This window comes from Hyperoodon ampullatus (genome assembly GCF_949752795.1).
Source record: "Hyperoodon ampullatus genome assembly, chromosome: 5".
Classification (NCBI taxonomy): domain Eukaryota; kingdom Metazoa; phylum Chordata; class Mammalia; order Artiodactyla; family Ziphiidae; genus Hyperoodon; species Hyperoodon ampullatus.
Window position 1 is genome coordinate 71464642 of NC_136918.1, and position 20954 is coordinate 71485595.

General features: G+C 40.0%; 1 protein-coding gene across 1 annotated transcript; it reads left to right on the top strand.

Moving 5' to 3' along the window:
* The first annotated feature begins 4563 nt into the window (after nt 1-4563).
* Nucleotides 4564-16714, top strand: SSR3 (signal sequence receptor subunit 3). Its single transcript, XM_079705091.1, has 5 exons — nt 4564-4786; nt 6005-6131; nt 9873-9971; nt 14995-15126; nt 16428-16714. The coding sequence occupies exons 1-5, from the start codon at nt 4654-4656 to the stop codon at nt 16492-16494; spliced, it is 558 nt and encodes a 185-aa protein (XP_079561217.1). The 5' UTR covers nt 4564-4653; the 3' UTR covers nt 16495-16714.
* Nucleotides 16715-20954: the final 4240 nt, after the last annotated feature.

Consider the following 20954-nt stretch of genomic DNA (forward strand, 5'->3'; position numbering starts at 1 on the left):
ACTGGTGATTAAGTGATCTCCAGGCCCTTATCTTCTTCCGCTCCCCAGGGTAGTGGCGGGTGGAATGGGGCTGAAAGTTCCAACCCTCACATGGTTGGTTCCTCCAGCAATCAGCCCCCATTCTCCCCGGGCCAGCTCGTTAGCACAAACTCAGAGATGGCTGAAAGGGGTTTATGAAGAAAAACCAGAGATGCTTTTCTCACCCCCGTTACTCAGGTAATTCCAAGGATTTTAGGAGCTCTGTTAGGAAGCGGGGCAGAGACCAAATATGTAATTCATATTATGTCACAGAGTACTTGCTTGAATCTTGTATGCATTTGATTTCGTTACTTTTGCCTTAAACATATTGGGGGAGGGGTGATATATAAATTGATAAATTACATTGAGCAAAATCATTCATCTATGTTTTTGTTTATATTATTTATGTTTATATTATTTTATATTATTTTTATATCTGTTTATATTATTTTTACTGTACTTCACATCTGTTTTGTTTTCATTTTTGGAGCATTTTTGCTTTATTGCAGGTGATGGGGGTCTCTTTCGGGCTTACAGAGGGAAATGAGGAAGCCTTGAGCATTTCTCCAATCACCCTTTCTCTAATATATGGCTGCTGGTGAGTTATGGTTTGTGCTTTCCACCTCTTCTCAGTCTGTCCTGTTTCTGTACACCTCTATTAATTGTGTCGCTTTCCGGGATTTTATGTTCAAACCCACTGAGACAGAGAATCCACTATGGAGACCCCAGGCTTGCTCACTGAGGTTTCCCTATGGATAAGATGCAGAATCCTGTCTGTCCAAGGATGTGCTGGCCAGCGCTGCTGTGTGTGACATGACTCTGAAAGGCAACTGGTACACAAGAAACTACCCTTGGCTGCTTGTCCAAAATAGAACTTTTGGGGGCAAGCACTTAGAATCTGAGACGTCACTGGTACAGAGGAGACCAGAACTCAATTGCAGTTAAGAGCATACGTCCTGGAGTCATATTGCCTGGGGTTCATAGCTTGACTCTACCACTTACTAGTTGTGGGATCTTAGATGAGTTACTGTACTAATCTGTGCCTCAGTTTCTTCATCTGACAAATGGGGATAATAATAACACACATCTCATAGTGTTGCTGTAAGGATTAAATTAAATGATGTATGTGAAGGGTCTAGCATAGAGCTGGACATAAAACAGAAAGACTCAATAAATGTTTGTTATCATAATCATAATTATCATGGCTGTTATTTGGATACTTCCAAAGGTCTAGCACAGTGCCTTTCACATAGTAGCTTTTAAAAAATACTTGCTGAATGAATTCATGAAGCAATGAATTAATCACAGAACAGTGCCTGAAATATGTAGTTTGGCTGAGTAAATTGTCTCCCAGGTGGGACTTTAAAATATTGTACCTAGAGACTAATATAAGTATTTCATCTCTTCTTTCAAAAATTATTTCCATAATGAGAGTTGCATAGCAAATGGGCTTTTTAACAGAGAGCTTCCCCACCCCACAGTCCCTAGAGTAGTACTAGATGATCCATTTGTTAATCTTCATGATGTCCCAGTGCAAAGCTAGCAGTAGTTTTCTTTATTGGCTAGGCAACTTGCAGTGTCTGCCACAGAAAGATATATTAAATTTTAACTTGCCAGATTTTCTTCCACAAAGCCAATAGCAGTGGATGAGAGAAATTTGTGATCCATATCCCTGCCAGCAATAAATATTACTGCTTTAAATTTTTTCTTTTTCTTTTTTTTTTTTCATTCTGATAATGTGAAGTGATATAATGAAAATGTTAAGCTTGAAATTCACAGATTAGAAGCCGGCTGGTATGGAATCAAGTCCATCTATCTGTCTCCTTCATAGAATTGAACTATATTGAAATAGGAAAAATATATTGCAGATCTTTGTTTGGATAGAATCTATTGCCCACCCTTCTTTTCGTTTTTTAGCAGATTGTTATCTCTGCTGTCCAATGTGCCATAGACATATGTGCCATTTATAGATGATCCTTAGACCTTGCTAGTCTCCCAAAGGTACTAGATAGCATTTGGTATAAAAAGACACTGCTCCTGGGCATCCCTGGTGGCGCAGTGGTTAAGAATCCACCTGCCAATGCAGGAGACACGGGTTCGAGCCCTGGTCCAGGAAGGTCCCACATGCCGCGGAACAACTAAGCCCGTGCACCACAACTACTGAGCCTGCGCACCACAACTACTGCAGCCCATGCACCTAGAGCCATGCTCCACAACAAGAGAAGCCACCACAATGAGAAGGCTGCACACCTCAATGAAGAGTAGCCCCTGCTCACCACAACTAGAGAAAGTCCGTGCACAGCAATGAAAACCCAACACAGCCAAAAATAAAACAACAACAACAACAACAACAACAACAACAACAAAAAGCACTGCTCCAGTACTTCAGGTGTGCTACTACCTTCATGATTTTCATTGTTAACATAATGAAAAAACCTCTGTCATAAGCATCATTGCTTATCATAGTTCTTATACTTACCCCATAAATGATAAATTCCTACTATTTTAGATTCTCTTCTGTTTAAATTTATTACCTTTAGTTTATATTCTTGGTTTACAAAGTGCACTAATTTTTATCTACTAACATTTCAAACTTTTATCTTTTTTTAATTGTTTAGATATTTTTCTCAGGTGTAATTATTTTTAACCTCATCATTGTTTCTTATTTTCTTCCTCTTTTACTTTTAACTAGCTTGTTGATTTTGATCTTACAGCTTCTGATTTTATCTGTTATCTTCTTTTTATATCATTGATTTATAAATAGCAAGCAAGAAATCTAGTTAAAGAGACAGATCCAAAAGGTTTTGCTGATAAATTGGTCACAAATGGAGAGCAAAAGGAAGGAATTAAGTGTTGAAACTTAATATTTTAGCCCTAGCAAATGGTGAAAAAGGATGTGATTTATTAAGGTAGGAAAAACAGAGAGGAATATTTTGGAAGAGAAAAATACGAGTTTCTTCACTATCACCACCACCACATAATAAAAGAAAGTGCATTTAGACATTAAAAAAAAGAAGACATAAATGTAGATATTTTTAAATGAATAGTTTGTTTTCTGAAAAATTCACTAGATGGTCCATTTTTTCTTCTTATTTTGCCGTGATTGGTGAAAACTTCTGGCATTTGGGAATACTTGCTGTAGATGATGAAAGGATTTATATTTCAGGAAGACTCATTGTGGTATCTATACAGAAAATAGGTTGAGGACTTCCCTGGTGGCGCAGTAGTTAAGAATCTGCCTGCCAATGCAGGGGACACGGGTTCGAGCCCTGGTCCGTGAAGATCCCACATGCCGCAGGGCAACTAAGCCCGTGAGCCACAACTTCTGAAGCCCCCGCGCCTAGAGCCCATGCTCCGCAGTAAGAGAAGCCAACGCAATGAGAAGCCCGCGCACCGCAACCAAGAGTAGACGCCGCTCTTGCCGCAACCAGAGAAAAGCCTGTGCGCAGCAACAAAGGCCCAATGCAACCAAAAATTTAAAAAATATAAATAATTTTTTAAAAAAAAGAGAATAGGTTGAAAAAACTTGAAGACAGAAAGCTCCATTAGAACGGAAGCTGTGAAGGTCAATTACAACTGGAGAAGGTGAGAAAGATCTCTATTAACAGATCTGTTAAGTTGGTTGTTGAAGTTTTGCCTGATGTCAGTAGATGAAAGAAGCTTTTGCTGAGAGTAAAGTGGTTGAGCATTAATTTTTGAAGAAAAAGTGATAACTCGAGTTAATGGTATTTAGTTGTTTTAATCAGCATATTCAATTTTCTGAACTTCAGAGGCCTGTCCAGCCAACATATTATCCTTACTTAGTATTATTTTACCTAGCATGGCTTTGGAGGCCACATTATTTCAACTAAATCTTTAAAGTAATAAAAGTGTAGTAATTTGTAAATGTATTGGACACATGTTAAATATTATCTTCAGCAATGAGACCATGAGTTCCTTATAAGCAAGAGTGCCTTTTTTGTACAAAGGTAGGCTGTTACTTTGTTGAAAAGATCCCACTCCGTGGAGACCAGCATTGCTGGTCTCTCACCCTCAAAATGGGCATATCATAGGATTCTTGAGGATATTTAATGAAATAATGGCTGTGTAAAGAAGGGGCTCAACACATACTACCTACCTATACTTATCTTTCTCCTCTTCCTCTTCCAACGCCCCAGTGTAGGTACCCACAGAGCCGGCTAACCATGCGCCCGTTGAATGAGTGACCATATGAGTCAGAGCTCCTTATTTTGGAATTTCGACGGCTTGGAAAGCATGAGTCTACCAGCATCTGTGAACTGTAATGTCAATAACGTTTTGTTAATTAAAAAAAAAAAAAAAAAAAAAAAAGCACCCACTAAACTACAAGTCCCGGCTTTCTCCTAGAAACTGACGAGTCACGTGGCTTGCCAGGAATCCGGAAGTCTGGCCCGCTCGCCCAATCATGCCGAGAAACCTACGTAGCGGCGCCAGACTGGCCAATCCCGCGGACGCTTGCCCCGCGCCGCGCAACGCCGGGTCCCTCTTCCGCGCGCGGCGCTGACGGGTCGTTAGCGGATACGGTGGCCGCAGGGGTGGTGCCAGCGGCCTCTGCCCGGCTCGGCGCCCGGCTCGGAGCCTGACTCGGCCCTCTCGTCTTGCAGCTGCGGTTCCACCATGGCTCCCAAAGGCGGCTCCAAGCAGCAGTCCGAGGAGGACCTGCTCCTGCAGGATTTCAGCCGCAACCTCTCGGCCAAGTCCTCGGCGCTCTTCTTCGGGAACGCCTTCATCGTGTCTGCCATCCCCATCTGTGAGCACTTGGAGAGAGGCGGGCGGGGAGGCCGCCGGCGGGTCGGCCTGGGCGGGGACGTGGCAGGGCCGGGCGGACCGGCGAGGCGTGAGCCGCGGCCCGCGCTCTCCCCAGCGCGCCCTGGGCTCGGGGGCAGCACGTAGCCTCTGTGGGCCTCCGTGATCTGGTCCAGGGTAGTGGTGGGTGGCATCCCAGGAGAGTCACCTGTGGCGCGTTTTAAAAGTACGCTAGCTCGTTCCCGGGCCTCACTCCTGCGGATTGTGCGTTACTTGTTCCGGGATGGCGGCCCCGAATCAGTATTAAAACTAACGCTCGGGTTAAGATCTTGTGATGCTAACATTTAGGCATATAGCCTGCTATTTGCTTTTTTCCCCTACAACTGTCGTTTGCTGTTACGAGATCTTAAACTTATTACTTATTTTGGAGAAACTCATGAATTAAGACGAGAGACATTAACACCCGCACTGAATTAGAAGTGTAGCTTTAAGAGAACTGCTTCACGCAGAACATTATTTTTCTAGTTTGACGAGAGAAGTTGGACCAGTGCCAAGGGCCCGCGCTCTACAATGTGTAGTAACCCTTTAAATAAGCCTATTAGGGCAATCCTAGAATTCTTACTTGGATGGAAAAACTATACAGTTTTGGCCAAGGTTGTTTTTAGAGCGCAGGGTTCCCGAATGTGAATTTCCTCTCACATTGCTGCACTGTTGTTGGACAGTCAAATCCAGATATATTTTCTCTTTCGGCTTTATAAAACCCAGCGTGCAGTTAACGTGGTGTGGAGCCTTTTGGTTCACTGGCTGCACTGAGCACTGCCTTGATTTCAGATAACAGCCACGTCAGCGTGTAAACTCTGGTTTGGGGCTGCACATGGCGTTTTGGAATGGCCTGTAGTTAGCATGATAGTACCCTTTAGAATGAAATTTGAAGTCTGAATTGTGATTTTGTTGAGCCAGGGTTCTCATTTTAGAAGCAGAAATCTCAGAATGGACTAGTTATAGAAAGGTTATGTTTTTCAAGTGTTCTCGACTAGGGAAACTTGAGACTAACGTTTTACTGGATATCACACTTCTGAAGTTCCCCTTATACTGTATTGGATTCCCCAATCAGCTGTATTTTACCAGGTTTAGCTATAATTAATTCAGCAGGCTTTTGTAACTGGCTGGTAATCTTTTGTTTCTTTTTGTACCTCCCTCTCCCCCCTTTATCTTAATTCAGGGCTATATTGGCGAATATGGCATATGGATCTTATTCAGTCTGCTGTTCTGTATAGTGTGATGACCCTAGTAAGCACTTATTTGGTAGCCTTTGCATACAAAAATGTGAAATTTGTTCTCAAGCACAAGTAAGTATATTTCTCAAGAGAAAGTATATATTGTTGCATTTTTATATAGTAGGAGGTCTTCTTAAAGACCATTTGTGTGTGTGGGTTAGAGTAAGCACTATTTTGAGATATATATGTATGTATATTTGGAGGGGGAGGCACATTAATGGTATGAAGGAGTAGCAACTAACCGAAAAGCAGAGACAGTGATTCTAACACTGCTATGGAAGTGGGTATTGATGGTGGAATTAAAACACTTAAGTACCATCCTTAATCATGGGGTTCAGAAAAACAAATCCACCAAGTAAAGTAACATTTTAGAAGTCAAATGGAATTCTTTCTAGAAGGAATTGTTCTGGGCTCACCATGTAGAATTTTTGGATGTGAAAGAAGTGGTCTTTTTTTCTTATATTCAACACTGACATTTTTAATGCTAATTGCATTTTTTCTTATGAGAATATGAAAATGTAAAAGGTTACTATATTTCCTCTATTTCTACCTTTATTTTATCGTGTCACTCTCCTAACAACTCTTCATGGCCTTCTCTTTTCTAAATGTATTAAATCCAGATTCTTCCAGGCCCCGGAATGCAAGTCTTCTGCCTCCTACCAGTGGGGCCTTGTCTTTTAGGATTGGGCCTTAGATCTTTTGACTCAGCTTTTGTGTCATCCTTTGAACATGACTCGTTCCCTCCCTCATTTAGAATCATCTCCCTTTCTTTCCATTCTTACATGTCTGGTATTTCAAGACTTAGGAATCTTTTCCAGAGAAATCTTAACTGTCCTTATTGTTCCTGTGTTAAGCTTTCTAGTGATGAGGAGTAGAAATACATTGATGATCTCAGTTAACAGGGATTTATTGTAAGGAGGCCAGAAATGGTCTCAGCAGCTGAAACTGGCCTCAGCAGCCTCTTCACTGTCGTTCTCGACCCTTAGGAATCCAGGTTGTGCGTGGCTGTTGCTAGAACGGCTAAATCCAGGTCATCTTTGTTGTCTCCCTTCTTGACAGCCCCTCTTCACTAACTGCCATTCCAGGATTCAGCCCGTCTTGGCCTCTGCTGTCCTGGGCTGTCTTTCTTGTGAGGCATGGCCATCTGTGGATAGCGAAGCCCTCAGAAGTGGGCGTTTTGCATGACCCATCCTTTGTGATTCCCTTGGAACTCAGTCCCTTTGGGACCTAGTGTTTTTTCACTTGTTCTGCATATCATTTTTATTTGCCTTGTTGGAGTCAAAAATCATTTTCCTTCCCCTCATTCCTCCTTTCGGCTTCTTGAGGGCAACTGCCATGTCTTTTATTAATTTCCCTTACAATAGTTAATGGTACGTTTAATTTAGTTCAGTAAAATTTCAGTGACCTACTGACTTAATACACTCTGAATGGAATTATTTGTTAGTCATAGTTTTGGTGTAATATTAAATATTGCTACTGACATCAAAACTCCTACAGATTGGCAAGATTGTTAAGGCTTAAAGAGCCAGCAAGATTCTGAGTGTGGGTAGGTGTTGGTGGTAGAGAGAATGGCTTCAGAGTCAACAGTCTGGATTCCAGTCCCAGCTCTGCTGCTCTTAAATGCAGAGCCTTGGGCATGCATTTCATCTTTCTACACTTCAGATTCTTGAGCTGTAAAATGGGAGTACTAATGGTACCTCGTTGGATGGTGAGGATTAAATATGATACGTGCGACGTAAACCATGGTGTCTGGCATGTAATAAATGTTTGTGTGCAGTGTTGGAGAGGTTGGGGGTGAGAGATCCCATAGGAATTTTTTTTTAAGGTGGCATGATTTTTAAAATGTTTGCAAAGATGTTTTTTTTTTTATCTCAGTTGGCTGAGACTGGGCCCCTGGATTTACCTCTGTTTTGTTTTAGAGCATTCAGTGCTGAGTGAGGTTTGTTTTCTAAGAGCACTGAGATGGAGGGTAGGGCTTCTTGAGTTGTAATAAGCCTACAGTGTGGTTGTTAATGTCTCTGTTAGGCGAGTATAGAATTGTAGACATAGAAGAGAAATTAACTAGTTATCTGGTTCAGTGTCTTCAGGAAGATTTGTCATGTGGACAGATGACTATTTGTCCAAGAGATGCTTAGAGCCAACTCCTCTGAAAATAGTTTATTCCTGTGTCCTAGCACCCTGACAGTTGGGGGTGGTGGTGTGTGTGTATTTTTTTTACCCTCTGTTCTGCTAAGAAAGGTTTCTGCTGTAAACCATGTCCATTTCTTATCAACTGGCCTTTCCTAGAAAAAAGCAGTCTTATGTGAGGTTCAGGAAACACTTAATAAGTGCCTGGAATTTGCTAGAGATTAAGAGATGAGAGTCTCTGCCCTGCGGAACTGAACTTTTACATAATAAAATGAGTCAGGGAAAGTTGGACATTATAGTGTCTTAAAGTATCTCTTAAAGCAGCTACCTGCTCTCTTAGCTGCCTTTTTTCTTTAGGTTTCAGAACTTATTTCCTTTTACCTGTTTTTTTTAGACAAACTGATTTTCCTCTCTCCAGTTATCAATTTGTGGAAAAATACATCAGCTGAAGCTGACTAAATGTTTTCTTTTTAATAATGTCACTTCTAACTTGATTCTTGAGTGAGAGATAGAGATGGAGATATAGGTAAAACCAGCCTGAATTTGTGCTTAATTTGTAGCCCTGAAGATCATGTAGTTGAAGAAAGGTTGAGAACTATTGCCTTGAATGATCTTGGGCTTTTCAGGAATCCATCCTGATTTTCCCCCAGTTTCCTTTGGTCCACTGACCAGAACTTAATATACATAGTAATGAGGGATTGAGTAATTGAACATAGATTGAACAGATGTCTATCTCTATGGTGCACATGCTGTTGCTTTCAATACATCTCAGTATCGTGTTGAATGTTTTCTTAGTGGGACTTTGTTATATTTTGCTTGTGATCGGTTATTACTTTTTCTATGTTTATGGCTAACCAGTTTCTCCCATATTATGAAAAATAAATCATGTTGAATTTAAATGTCTAATCTTTGGGAGGCTTTTTGTATTTCATCACAGGTTAAATTTTATCCTCTCTTTCAACTAGCAACCCCATCTGATAAAATTCACCTAATAGATTTTTTTAGGATTATGTCATTTTTTTCTTTATCTGACTCATCACTAAACATTCTGATCTGATTTCTTGAATAACCCTTCCAGCCTTTTCTGGCTGATTCCATATTATCTCTTGGTGCAACTCTCAAACCAGCAGTTTTTTTAACTAAAAGTGCTGTGGTCACTCCTTAACCATGTGGTATTATTTCTTTTTAGTGAAATTCCCCTTTGGAGTAAAGTTAAAAGCTTTACTTTAAGATATTACAGCTATTAATTCTCTCTTTGTTAAGCTTAGTTTTCTCTCCTGTTATTTATTGGAATTGAAATCATGTATCATTTGCTAATGCCTTAACAAATTTATTTGTGGAACAGTTAAATTTTGAGTTAAAACAAAGTGGAGCTATAATGATTCATAACTAAACTGTGTTAATAGCATTTGACTTTTATTTCCATATTAAATACCTAACTTAGGAAAATTCTCCCTTTTAAGCAGAAATCAAAACACATCACTAATAAACCACATCTTGGAAGTTTCTTGAACTCCCTCTCTTTTGGCTAGCACAGTGTAATAAACTTGGAACTTTCTGTCCAGCTTATTTTCTTGAAATGTAAAGTATACAGTTGCCAATACAAGATATGAGTACAGAGTGTTTCTGAGAGAGTGTGATGTTCACTCCTGGAGCATGTGGAAACTTTTTTTCTTTTCCTTCCAGAGTAGCACAGAAGAGGGAGGATGCTGTTTCCAAAGAAGTGACTCGAAAACTTTCTGAAGCTGATAACAGAAAGATGTCTCGGAAGGAAAAAGATGAAAGGTTTGGCTCCCTATTTAAAGTGTTTGTGGTAATCAAAAAGGGGGTTATTTATAGAAAATAAGTTTTTGGTTTCTGCTTAGAGCATGTGGATATTAGAATTATCTGAGGAAAACGTTGGTATTAGAAGTCATGGTAATGAGAATAATAACTGACTTTTTGAGTTTTTATTACTACCAGATACTTTTCTTTGTGCTGTACACAGTTCATTTATTCCTCCAAAGAGCTCCATGAGGTAAGTACTGTTGTTTTCTCCACTTTACACCTGAGGAATCTGAGGTACAGAAAGCTCAGGTACCTTGCCCAAGGCCATAGATTAGTGTGTGGTAAAACCAGGATAAGAATGCAGCCAGTCTGACTTGAGAGCTTGTATTCAACTGCTCTGCTGGAATTTAGGAGCCTGAAGAGCTGTGTCCAGTGCTGGCTCTGCCACTTGGTAGCTGTGTGACCTTGAGGCTATCACCTAACCCCTCTGGGTCTGAAGAGTTTATATTGTGTTGTGTGTTAGCATTTTTAGGTGGTGGTATTTCTGCTCCTGAGCTTCGCTGGGGACATCTGGTTCTTGGTTATCTGCATTGTTTGGGAAAAAGAAAAGAATTAGGTTTGTCTCCTGTCGCCGAATTCTGTGCCACATTTGTTAGTTCCACCCCCAGTCTTTCCTGCCAGCTGCTGTTAGAAGGCTAATAAACAGTCTGACATCTGAGTAGAAGTCTCTGAATGATTGAGTAAACTTGTGCTTAAGAGGTGCCAGATGGTTTAATAGAGTCATGAGTCGAGGCTGTTTTCATGGATCTTAAATTTTAGTATCTACGAGGTGCTTTATGAAATGGAATTTTTATCCTACTTTTCTCCAGAAAGACTTTGTGGGGACTTGCAATATTAAACTGCATGTGAAACAAAGCAATACAATTTAAAAAGATCAGAAACCGTTTAAAAGTAAGAAAAGGTAGATGAACAAGGACCTCAGCATTAGTTACAGCAGTTGGGCACTAAACTCAGCTCTGAGCTTCCAAGTGTCAGAGGAAGCATCCAAAGTCATCCAGCTTTCATTGTCGGATGAGAAGCAGCATGCAAGTCCTTCTGAAAAGAAACTTTCCTGGCACTGAACCTTGGAAGGACTTTATCAAGTGGATCCTTATTTAAGGGACACTGAGTAACTTAATGAACAGTGTCTTCTACAGTGGTTTTGGACAGGCACCAAAACATTATTGAAATGATTATGTCTTATGGATCCTTCACAAAACTGAAGGCACAATATTAAAATCATGACAGTGAAGGCCTATTTTTTAGGGAGCAGCTTTAAAGACCTCTGGCTCTGCATAGCTTTTTTTTTTTTTAGAATTGCAAAGTTATTTTTATTTTAAAATATTAACAAGAATTCATTATACTTTCAAAGAAATAAATTTCTACCTTAAACAATTTTTATTAATATCTCCAAATATTGCTCAACATTTATGTACAGCTCTTGTGAATATCATGCTGATTCATGACAACCTCTGGGAACACACATATTACAAAACAAAAAGAAGCATTTCCTAATGGATGCTGGGCCATACTGCAATACAAATGGATTGCTAGGCAAAAATCTATTGCATATGTTACCTAGGAGGAGAGATGTGACAAGATCGTTACTTTGCCTTTTTAAAGTTTCTGCTACTCAACTCCTCCCTCTGCATAGCTTTTTTTTTTTTTTTGCAGTACACAGGCCTCTCACTGTTGTGGCCTCTCCCGTTGCAGAGCACAGGCTCTGGACGTGCAGGCTCAGCGGCCATGGCTCACGGGCCCAGCTGCTCCGCGGCACGTGGGATCTTCCCGGACCGGGGCACGAACCCGTGTCCCCTGCAACGGCAGGTGGACTCTCAACCACTGCCACCAGGGAAGCCCTGCATAGCTTTTTAATTGCAAAGTTTTGCATAGGGATAGATATTAGAGAATCTAAACCACGTGTTGTTTTTTTTTTGCCGTACGCAGGCCTGTCACTGTTGTGGCCTCTCCCGTTGCGGAGCACAGGCTCCGGACGCGCAGGCTCAGCAGCCATGGCTCACGGGCCCAGCCGCTCCACGGCATGTGGGATCTTCCTGGACCGGGGCACGAACCCATGTCCCCTGCATCAGCATGCGGACTCTCAACCACTGCGCCACCAGGGAAGCCCTAGACCACTTTCTTTTAACCTTTTCATCGAATTATAATATTTATTAGAACATTGGTTCTTAAACTGGAGTGCACATCATAGTTACCCAAATTTCAAAATGCTTGTTACAAGCTCTTACAGGTCTTACAGGTTTTAGGTGATTAATTGTATCAGAGATGGCAGATGGGTCTCTTCTGCCCACTACAGACTTGCCTGATTTGGTCTGGCACTTGTTCTTGATCCTGGGATGTGTCTCAGAATCTTTCTCAGTGTGGTATTCAGGTAGTCTCTGCTAGTGGATCAGAGTTGCAATTGGAAATGAAACTTCTTTGCCGTTTCCTGGACCAGGTATTTCAGAGTAGGATAAAATGGAGGTTTTATTGATATATAAAATGCAGAGTGTCAGAAGATTATAAAATTTTCATTCTTGTCACCAGTAGAAATTTGTGCTGTTTGTAATTCTCTCGCAAAGGCCACGCTGGATACAGTTGTACCCAGGTCTGTACTCATTATTGATGCTGATAACTGGATCCAAGACTCCCTTTAAGATCCAGTATTTTTCTTCCTCAAAGGATTAGTCACTTCCAGGAGATTTAAGAGAAGGCTTATCGGCATCTTTCTGCCCAGATAGGTATCTTCAAAGCTCTATCTAAAATCATTTGGAATATGGACTACATGCCACTTTTGAACCTACTTTTCTACCTATCCAAGGAAATTAGCAGAGGAGAATCAGATTCATTAACATTTGTCCCAAGGTATGAATGTTCTTTCTCCTTGACTTACTGATGGTCCATCATTTAGTATTATCAGATTGTAAGAGTTATTGAGTTTGGTCTCAACTTTTCTCCTGCTTTAGGAAGTGCTCCTTAGAAAAATGACTGCTTGAGAAGTGTTCTCCCAAACTAGATTTCCTACCAGTGAAGCTTTTGCAGAACCATTGCTGATGAGGGCAATTGGGGGTCCTAAACTTTTTCAAAATAAACCAGGCTGGACTAGAAAAAGTTGAGAGCTGTCAGACAGTCCTGTGTATACCCTGATGTAACACACGGTCTTTGCGAGCTGGGATAACCTAAAGGATTGAGCCACTCTTTCATCAAAAATGTCTTGAAGATGGTCTGATTCAGGGCACGATGGGGAGTTAGGGAAAAGTGCTGTGGTGGAGGTGTGATAATTTAATCACCAGCAGTAAAGGCATGCTAGTGGCCTACTTAAGGAACCTGTCTTCACTGGGTCTTGTGCCGGAGTCTTAAAAACAGAGGCGATTTTTCTGAGTGTTTTGTAGCATTAAACCATGTTGGGACTATGGATATTTCTGGGCTGGTGTTTTCTTTGATCATTGTTAGAATGGTATAATGTATTAATTCCGAGTCACGTATATTTTTTAAATTTACATTTAAACTTCTCTGAAATCAGAAGCTGTTTTATAGTTGATAGCTGCATTTAATGTAATGTCCTTCACTTCTTCCAAAGTTTACAGCAAATTGAAGATTTATTAAGTTGATGGCATCTACAGAATCAAGGAAATATGGCATATGTATTAGAGACCACAAATTTCTTCTGATGAAGATAAGATGCTGATACCTTCCATTTAGCTCCTTTACAGCCATGCTTCTTGACTTTGGATTAGAACATTTGGTGACTAAAACATGGCAGTTACTACTGATGTTAGCCATAGTGCTGTCCTTCGGATTAGTTGGGGGTACTATCTGGCCCCAGAGTAATGTATCTTTCTGGGGGAGAAAACATCTATGGCAATGAGTTACAGCCTTTTTGATAATGACCTACAGTAAAAAAATATATATATATTTTACTCTTTGACCAAATACACTTTTACATACACACATGTAAATGTTTCACAGAACAATAATTATTACCCTACTGTATGTGATGCACTTGATACTTTTCTATTTTTTCCTCTTTTTTTTTAATGTGCTGGTCTCAACTCACCCAGTGATTTTTCCCAAACATCAGATCCACTCAGTTGATTTCATGTCCCACTAGTGGGTCACAACCTACCTACTCTTTTAACTTTGTAAATTGCTTTACAAAGTTAATTAACTGAGGGAAATAAAGGCTCCCTTATTCACAGGCACCCTGGAACTTCCTGTTGCCTGTGTGAAGAAGTAAAAGAAAAGGTTGATAAAGTACTAGTAAATTAATACGATATCATAATGCGTAAAGAAGATTAAATAAAAAGTAAATGGGTTTCACAGAAGTTAAAAACTCCTCCTAATGATCAAGCAGATTCTTAGTTTGAATTAAATAAAGATGGCTAAAGAGAGTCGCAGACAAGTCCACTTCTGTGATGCCACAGCTAGCTTTGTCCATGGGCTTGTCTTAAGGCGAAATATTGAAGGCTGACATCTGTAGACTGTAGAGAGTCTCAGGCCTCAAACAGCTGAGAAAGCCCTGTGAGGCTGCTAATCGTCAAGTTTGTTTTCGATGAGTACCTAGAGAAAGATGCCTATTTCAGTTGCTGATGAAACCAAGCTAATTTCAATTAATCAGTCACTTCCTGCAAAGCTCTAACTGCCTGGGGAAAAAGGTAACATACCCAGCAACTGTTTCTTGAGCATCGATAAAGTTTTTGGGTTTTTTTTTTGGCTGCATCGTGCAGCTTGCGGGATCTTAGTTCCATGACCAGGCATTGAATTTGGACCCCAGCAGTGAAAGCACCGAGTCCTAACCACAGGACCACCAGGGAAATTCCTGAGCATCAGTAAAGTGAAATATCTTTTTCAGTAGGAAAAAGGGGACAATGCTGACTGAATTTAATATTAAAAACAGATTCTGCCCAGAACACTTAGGAAAAACTTACTATGAGCTAGAGCCATGTGGTATTTAAAATTTTTAGTACCTATTAAAAAACTTAAATGACTTGTTTTGTGTCCACAGAATCTTGTGGAAGAAGAATGAAGTTGCTGATTATGAAGCTACAACATTTTCCATCTTCTATAATAACACCCTATTTCTGGTCTTGGTCATTGTTGCTTCCTTCTTTATATTGAAGAACTTCAACCCCACAGTGTATCCTTTTAAAGGTTGATTATCTTTTTTAGAAGTCTAGAAACAGTTCGTTTTAGTTTTGATTTGTCTGAGTATTTTCTGGTAACAAAAAACTACACAGGGAGTCAGTCCTTTAAAAAACACTGTGACCATAGGCAAGTTTCTGGACATTTAAAATAAGGGCTTTTGGTTTGATTTGAAGTTCTTTTAAGTTTATGGATTAAGACTTCATGATAAGTAACAAGTATTACAAAGCAGTCTTACGTATATGATGATGTGTACCTGCCTAGTTAAAAAAAAGTTCTAAGGAGACAAAGCAAACTTGGCTTCTTTGCTACCTCCTGGCATGAGCCCTGTGTCTGCTGGTACTTTGGGGCTTTGGGGTTGGGTGGATAGGCAGTGGAGTTAAATTGGCACATTTCATAATAGCTTAACGGTGTTTGAAGCTGCTCTTAAATTGAGCTTTTGGGCAAAAATCAGTCTTCTCTTGTTAAGGTAATTTATTAAAGGTATTATCCAGGTATATGCAGCCAGACTTTTAACCGTTGGAGATTTTTTTTTTTTTTTTTTTTTTTTTTTGGCGGTACGCGGGCCTCTCACTGTTGTGGCCTCTCCCGTTGCGGAGCACAGGCTCTGGATGCGCAGGCTCAGCGGCCATGGCTCACGGGCCCAGCCGCTCCGCGGCATATGGGATCCTCCCAGACCGGGGCACGAACCCGTATCCCCTGCATCAGCAGGCGGACTCTCAACCACTGCGCCACCAGGGAGGCCCCCGTTGGAGATTTTGATGTAATAAAATATCAGACACCCTCCAACTTGTATCTCCTGGGAATACTGGAGTGGTTTGCCCCAAACACTCTAGTCCTGAGGCTGAAAGTAGCTGCAGACTTTCAGAACCTCCTTGCTTTTTACAGGCTAGCTGTAGCCAAAACACTGATAGACAGGAAAGACTTATTTTTCCTTTGCTCTTGATGTGAGGGGTTGGGGGGTTGGGGAAATCAAATCCCTTCTTCCTCCCCATGTTCTTTGATCAGTTCGTTTCCTGCAGGTTAAATGGAATTCAGATGTTTTATTTGTGATCATGTGTTCTAGGTTTCTGTCTCAAGTGTTTTCTTTTTAAAATTGGAACACATTTTCTGTGAATGTTCTTCATTCTTTATAATCTCCTCTCTTGTAAATTGCATTTGCAGACATTGGGACTGCACATTATTGTCATTAGACAGTGTCAGGAGGGAAACAGTACATTCCAAAGAGATGGGTTCTTTTTGTTTTGTTGAAAACCAATTTGGGGTTGATTTTTCCTTAACATTAAATTCTTACAGGAACTACATTTTGTCCATAAGTGCTTCCTCGGGCCTCATCGCCCTCCTGTCTACTGGCTCCAAGTAGAGCACATCAGCTTCCCTCCACCGCCCTGGCTTTGTGTCTATGGGTGGCCTGTGGTATATGGAAAAGTAGCAGGGTGGTCAGGGTGGAAGACACACAAGCTGTTTTTGTAAGTCTGGAATTTGAGGGTTTGAAAAACCCAACAAAATGTAATTGAATATTTGTTTATTGGCTCTTTTTTTTTTTTGACAGATTGTTGAAATTAAATGAATTGAAAGGGAAACTCAGAGTACCAGGACATTTATTAAAAGGCAAAAAGTGTTGCAATATGTTATCATCACAAGGGGAGAAAATAACTTGTTTCCTTGACTTGTCAGAGGTCACAGTAACCTGGACTGAGCTGTTATTATTTATAATAGTAGCAAGAAGTTAATAATTGGTTCTGTGTGTTCCAAGCACAATATTACAACTTTTTTTTGAACCATAAATATCAGAATGAGTCCTCTCCCTCTGGGGGATTGAACAGAAGCTTCATGTTTGCAAGTCTCTGAATTTGTGATTTGAAATAACTCAAAGTTAAATAAAACATTAGTTTCTCCAACTTGGAGAAAAGAAACTTGTGGAAAAGTTGTTCTTTTTTTTTTTTTAAAGGAAGAAAGGCAGCCAAGGTAATAATCTAAAAATAGTGCCTAGGCATATGAGAGTTGTCCTATGCGGTTATTAAAGTACACACTGTTCAGCTCTATAGCTTTGGTCCTGGGTGTCCAGGGAGGTTAGCTTGACCCTACCATGTTGGTTTGACCTATTAAGAGAACAGAATCATTGTTTTCTCTCTTTTTTTTTTTCTTTTGTGGTACGCGGGCCTCTCATTATTGTGGCCTATCCCATTGTGGAGCACAGGCTCCAGACGCGCAGGCTTAGCGGCCATGGCTCATGGGCCTCCGTGGCATGTGGGATCTTCCCGGACCGGGGCACGAACCCGTGTTCCCTGCATCGGCAGGCGGACTCTCAACCACTGCACCACCAGGGAAGCCCCATTGTTTTCTCTTGACCAGGGTCTCACATCACTGGAGGAATGTTCAGTAAGAGAATCTCTTTCCTGAATATTGCTGTGTAAAAGACCAAAGTAATTTTTGTGATCTTAGTTCTGGAATTCTAAGAACCCTCCAAGAAATTACAGTGGTTTTCGTGCTGGTCAGCATTTTTCCATGAGGACTTTTCGTAAATTTGACCCTTTAGTCCACAGGTTCCTATCGATTGTAAACAAAATATTGATCTCTTTAGAACTTGTGGGTCCAGTCAAGAGCAGTCTCTTGCATTTTTTAACCAGTGTGTTTACAGGTAATTATTTTTTTCTATGTGCCATGATTTGAAAAAGTTTGGGAAGCTCTTCTTGAACCTACATCACTTAAAAGGTTATGGACTCACAGGTGATAATTCCTGTCAGCTTTTGACCACATCCAGTACTTTTCTACAAACAATATCTTAAAGGAAATATATTCCCAGTTGCTAATCTTAACTTTAATGTTTGGTTTCCACTTCTAAATTTAAGGTGAATGTTGCAAATAATATTCACTGTTTATAACTACAGAAAGATATTCACCAGGAGTCCATCTTCCAATTCCATGCTGTTGGATGTTTTGGGAAGTCACATCTAAGAACCTGGAAGGAAGACAGGCCAGGAGTACGTTTGCCTAGTGACCCAGATCATCATTATCTTCAACTGAGGATTCGATTTCACCATTGCTTTTAGAAGTCTGCAGTTCTTTACTTTTCTCTGGTACATTGTTATCCATGTGCCACCACGGGGTAATATGGGGTTAATGGGGAAGTCAGAAGAGAGACCCTGCACAGTAGTTAGTGAAGCACATAAGAAGTTTATTTTTATTATGTTTTAACTTTTTTTTTCTGTTGATTAATAACTGGTCAGTAGTTTGGTGGTGTGGCATTTGTACCAATTGCGCTTGCTTATTTGACAAAATGACTATTTGACAAACCATCAGTGTCTACTGTTTGTTACCAGAGCTGGGTCAAGTAATTTTTTACCTGTAATTTTTAACTTGCAGGTAAAAAATTGACACTAGATGGCAGTGCCTGTATAGACGGGAAAAAAATTCTTATAATACTGTATACCTGAGATGAGGTGGCAAAATAGGGGCATCAGTGTGACGTTCTTAACAGAGTGCCTCTTGAGTTAATAAACTGAATAATTTGTAGAAAAGTGAGGAAGCAAAATTTGGTTTTGGTCCTGAAATTTTCCTGTGGCACTTTTTGTTTTTAATCTTGATAATAGTTTCTAACTTTCTATACTGTCAGATAAATTCCGGCATATAAGTTTATGAGACATATTCTGATGGTTCTGCAGTTTTCACTAAGGATTTACTGTACCAGTGCTTTACTCTTAGGAGCTGTGGAACCTTTTCCCTAGCACTCTCCGTGTCACCTAGAAAGACTGTGTAGCGCATAGAATTATGATGTGTTGGATCTGGCTTAGTTAGTAAAAGCCTGCTGGAGAATTTTTATCTTAAAAATACCTCTTATCCAACACCAATAAAATAAAAGGGGTTTTGCTGTAATTGGGATTCAAAGTGATTTAATTCCTGTTTTTACACCCCTTGTGATAAGTTAGAAGTTCATTTATAACTTAATACTTGGGTTGAAATTATTCTTAGCCAGTAAAAATCTACTGGTTGACCTATATGGTATATTATTCTAACTTGGATAGAATAATTTGAAGCAAATTTGAAGTTAACAAATGTGGAGGTTGGATTTATACCCAAAATCCTTATGAAAGGTCTTGCTAATTTTTTCAGTTTTTTGGTCACACCGCATGGCTTGTGGGATCTTAGTTCCCTGACCAGGGATTGAACCCATGCCCTCAGCAGTGAAAGCACAGAGTCCTAACGGCTGGACCGCCAGGGAATTCCCAAAAGGTCTTGCTTACTGAGTATCGTTAAGTTTTGCTTTGTAAAATTTATATTTTCCCTAGACTTCTTTATAAGAACCATGTGATTAAGTATATCATCTTTATTACATTATTTCACGTTAACCATTAATTTCCCATGCATGTAAATGCACATTTTTGTAGTTACTGATCAAATGCTTGTAAGGGCTGTAAGGGGTTATCTCCCACCTCCTTGGACTCCCAAGTAGGGGGATTCATTGAAGATTAGGAGGGTCTTTTGGGTGGTTGGTTTGATTTTCATGGAGGGGGTTAGAGATGAACTTCTCATTGGCCTTCATGAGTTTTCATTGCATTTCTTTGACCTTTCCTTCTTCTTAACTGATCCTGAATTTGGATTCATATCCAAGTTTTTTTAACTTAAAAAATCACACACACTTACTTTTTCATAAAGCTTTAAAGCTAAAAAAAATCATCCCTAAAAGAGCACTGGACTGGAACACAAAATACTTGGGTTCCAGGCCTGGTTCTGCCATCAACTTGCAGTATGAGTTTGGGCGAGTCCTTTAATCTCTTCAGGCCTGGGTTCCTCATTTGCAGGGAGTGGGGTGGTCTCAAAGATGGCGAAGGCCCCTTGAAGCCCTGACATCTATCCGGTGACCCTTGGTGCACACTACGGATGAAGATGAAGTGGCAGTTCTTAAAGTGGGAAGCCAGGCACAGGGCTTCTAATTTTCATTTCCCTTGGCTGAGGTTTCAGTATGTGGCTGGCTGCCACCCAGGTTACCCTTTGGAATGGTATGTTCTCTGCCAAGGAAATCTTTCCAGAAAAGAAAAGAAAATGAGAGTGCTTGGAAATTTTTCTTAAGGATAGAACTGTGAAATGTATTTATCTAGTACATTTACCATGGCAGATGATTTGTATAAAACTAGATGTTCCCACGGCCAAGCAATGATTTTAATTTGCAGGTTCTTTTAAATGAGTTTGAGAAGCTTTAACCTTAGTACAGAACATTTCTAAAACCCAAGGAGAAATATCTTCAGTAGCTAATCATTTTCTCCATTAACAAGAGAAAAAAAGTTTGGGTTGCAATTTAAATCTTTCGGTAAAGTTGTTTCTGTTAGGTATCACTCAGTGCAGCTTACCTGCCAACATTATTTTTATTTAAGTGATTCTTACTGCCTGTTTTATGAAGATGTGTGTGTGTGTGTGTGTGTGTGTGTATCTCGTATTATGATATAGCTTTATAATGATAGATCAGATAAAAACTAATTGTGAGATTAAATGCACAAATGCTTTTATTACTCTAAGCAAATAAACTGCAGTTCCAATTAGACAACTTCAGCTCATTTATGCATACAGTAGTTCACTGGATTGATTGAATGCACAATGAACAACTGAAAAATGATCCATTTCCATCATTCATCTGATACTCTTGGGTAAAAAACGCACTGTTTCCCTATTAGAATACAGGTAATAGTAATCAAAAAGAAAATTTGTTGGTACTTCACACTAACATTTTAAGACTGGGAACTTAATCATGAAATACATATCTGGAAATGATGGCAGAAAATAGCATTTTAAGCTGATAGTACATTTCTTCTGTAAGTCTCAGTAGTT